Below are 3,105 nucleotides of genomic sequence, written 5' to 3'. Positions count from 1 at the left end.
CTTTGAACTTTGAAGACGATCAACTGCCCCAGCAGTTATCTTTAGTTGAACTTTGGGATCCTGTAAGACATGTTAAGATAGTACCCTTTGAGGATTTCTGAGATAAGTAGGTGATCCTAGGGTAAATCCTAAAATTATTTTTAAATGATTATAAATATCCTAGGGAAAATCCTAAAAATATTTTTAATCTTGAGTTAACACCTAAGTGTTAAATACATGGGACAATCCGATCATGACTGACATGAAAATGCCAAAACCTTATATAAATACTTGGGATACGCCATAGTTCATGTTCATGCTATTCCATTGATGATATACTTGAGGATCCAACATGTAGCCACTAACAACGAAATTGTCAGCGACCATTAAATGAACTGGTCCCACCATCTTGAACTACATGTGGACAACGTGTGCCCAAGCGGAGTGTTTAAACTCAATTCTTAGAAAGGTGAAAACCTCTAAACCTTAGAAGGGATTAGAACCTTAAACGTAGAGAGGTGGCCAAACTCCTAGGAATGCATTCACTTCTTAGTCGGAATCTCGATTCTTCAAAACACTTGAACCTTTGTGAGGGTGGCTAACACCCCTCCGATGCTTAAGTCAGTAATGGGATTCAAAAAATAATATAAAAGGAAATAAATAATTGAAATAGTAAGGTTAGCATACATACCATACCAAGTTAGAAATACATTTTAACTTATATGAAATAGAGTTTAAGATGAACAACATTTCAGGATCTTGGAAGGATCCTACCATCCAAAGTAGACAATTGATATGCTTCTTTACCTGCTTCCGCATCTATCAATTATGGACCTTCCCACCTAGGTGCTAATTTTCCTTCCTTAGGATCAGTGGTATTTTGGAAGGCTTTCCTCAGCACCAGATCACCAACTTGAAATCTTTTAACTCTAGCATTTTTGTTGTATGAATTCGTATCCTTTGTTGAGATGTTGCAATACGAAACTTTCGGAATCCTTAGTTCATCAACAGTGTCAAGATCATCGGAAAGATCCAAATCATTCGTTTCAGGATTTTGCAGTATTGATCTCGCTGTGGTATTACCATCTTTGTCGGGATCACGACTTTAGTTCCAAACACCATAAAGTAAGGAGTTTGACCGGTTTCATTCTTTGGAGTGGTTCTATCTACCCGTAACATGAATGGAAGTTCTTCAACCCACTTTCCTTTCTTTGTCACCAACTTCTTTTTTAGATTGTTGATGATGATCTTGTTTGAGGATTCTTCTTGTTCGTTGGCTTGAGGATGCAATGGTGTGGAAGTAATCATTTTTACTCCCCAGGCCGCAAAGAAGTAAGTTGTCCTTTGACCTATAAATTATGAGCCATTATCACAGGTGATCTCCGTTGGGATCCAGAATGTGGTCAGGATATTGCGATTGATGAATGATTTTACTTCCTTTTCTTTAACTTGAGCGAACGCGTCCTACTTCAATCCATTTGGAGAAATAATCAGTCATGGCCAACATGAATACTTTTCCTCCTGGAGCCTTAGATAGCTTGCCCACTATATCTATTCCCTATTTCATAAATGGCCAAGGAGAAATGACCAGATACATAGGTTCTGCTGGTTGATGAAGGATGTTATTGTGTCTTTGGCAGGCATTGTTAGGGCTCGGATTTTCGGTATCCTAAGCGAGCAGTATGTTCAGGATAACTCAGGACATGGTATCCTCCAAGGTAACAGGTATCCTAAATATATTGTATAATCAACAAATCATCCGCTGTCTTTCCTTGTTTACCAGGTCAAGAGATTAATCAAGATTGCCTGAAGACTCGGACTTGCTGTTAATAGGATGTGGCCAAGAAGGAAAATGCGCTTAATGGGGGAATTAACAGCTAATTGGATTTAGTCTATAGTTTCCTAATTTATAGGAGAGTTTGTTAGCTACTCTTTGTGTATAAATAGAGCTAAACACTGGATCATAACACACACTTTAGCACTTGAGACTTACTAGTACTCACTCTCATTGTAATCACGATCCAGTTTGAGCTTCACCGATTGTAATCACTTTTTGTTATTAATAAACTGGTGGTGATAATTTTCACCACTCGGGGTTTTTTTTCTTGTTATCCTCAGGATAACGGGTTTTTTCCTCGCAACAAATCTCTGTGTTCAAGCCATTTTTACAAACACCTAGTCCCATTTTACTTATTTGGTTGTAAAATCACGTTTGTTAATTTTTGACCAAAACAGGCATCACACTTTTGGGCATATGTCATTGCATCCTTCCTCATGGTTGGCCAATAATAACCAGTTCTGAGGATTTTGGAGAACAAAGATCGACCTCCAGTGTGATTCCCATAATCTCATCATGGATATCTTTCAAGACTTCTTGGATTTAGGGATCCTCCAAACATCTTAAATATGGATATGCAATAGATTTCCTGTAGAGAATATTATGTAAGATAACAATTCGAGATACCTTCATACAAAAACCTTTTGGATTATTGTCATTAGGGATCTCGTTATGTTGCAAAAACATCTTGATAGGCCAGGTCCTAGATTTCTGAATGGTTTCAGGATCCTGATCAGCATCCTCTCTCGTGTTCATCACTTTTTTCTCATTATACTTAGGCATATCTATAGACGGATTCAAGATATGTATGATTAGAATTTTTATCTCCGTCAAGATCTTGAATGCTGAGCCAAGGTTTTCCAAAGCATCCGCTTCAGCATTTTCCTCTCTTGGTACATGTTCAAGGACAAAAGAATCAAATTTCTCTACAAACTTTTAACTGTCTGGAGATATTCAGTTAGTTTCTCACTTTTGATGGCATAGGAGCCGTTGAAGTGATTAGCAAGTAACAAGGAATCCACAAATACATGAATACTTCAAATTTTCAAACCTTAGATAGTTGAAGGCGAACAATTAAAGCTTCATATTCAGCTTCATTGTTGGTAGCTTGGAAATCACATATGATTGCCTGGGGTATTATGTCCCCCTGTGGCAATTTCAGGATGATTCCTAGGCTTGCCCCCCTAACAATTGAGCCGCATCAGTAAATAATATTCATTTATTCTGATCTAGTTGTTGAACCTCCTAGTCAACCTCTAGTTGGATATCACTACTGAAATCAACCACAA

The 3,105-nt window shown here is 37.7% G+C and overlaps 1 protein-coding gene across 1 annotated transcript; it reads right to left on the bottom strand.

The window, feature by feature from the left end:
- Window positions 1-805: 805 nt before the first annotated feature.
- LOC143613506 (uncharacterized) lies at window positions 806-2,599 on the bottom strand. The gene is made up of 4 exons (XM_077087195.1): window positions 2,444-2,599; window positions 1,429-1,537; window positions 1,181-1,328; window positions 806-1,082 (listed from the first exon to the last, which is right to left on the bottom strand). The coding sequence occupies exons 1-4, from the start codon at window positions 2,597-2,599 to the stop codon at window positions 806-808; spliced, it is 690 nt and encodes a 229-aa protein (XP_076943310.1).
- Between the last annotated feature and the right edge of the window lie 506 nt (window positions 2,600-3,105).

This window comes from Bidens hawaiensis, unplaced genomic scaffold (assembly GCF_021521415.1).
Source record: "Bidens hawaiensis isolate Kalapana, Puna unplaced genomic scaffold, B.hawaiensis_p1.1 tig00037602_1, whole genome shotgun sequence".
Taxonomy (NCBI): domain Eukaryota; kingdom Viridiplantae; phylum Streptophyta; class Magnoliopsida; order Asterales; family Asteraceae; genus Bidens; species Bidens hawaiensis.
The sequence above is the reverse complement of the archived record's forward strand: the minus strand, read 5'-3'. Positions and strand labels throughout refer to the sequence as shown.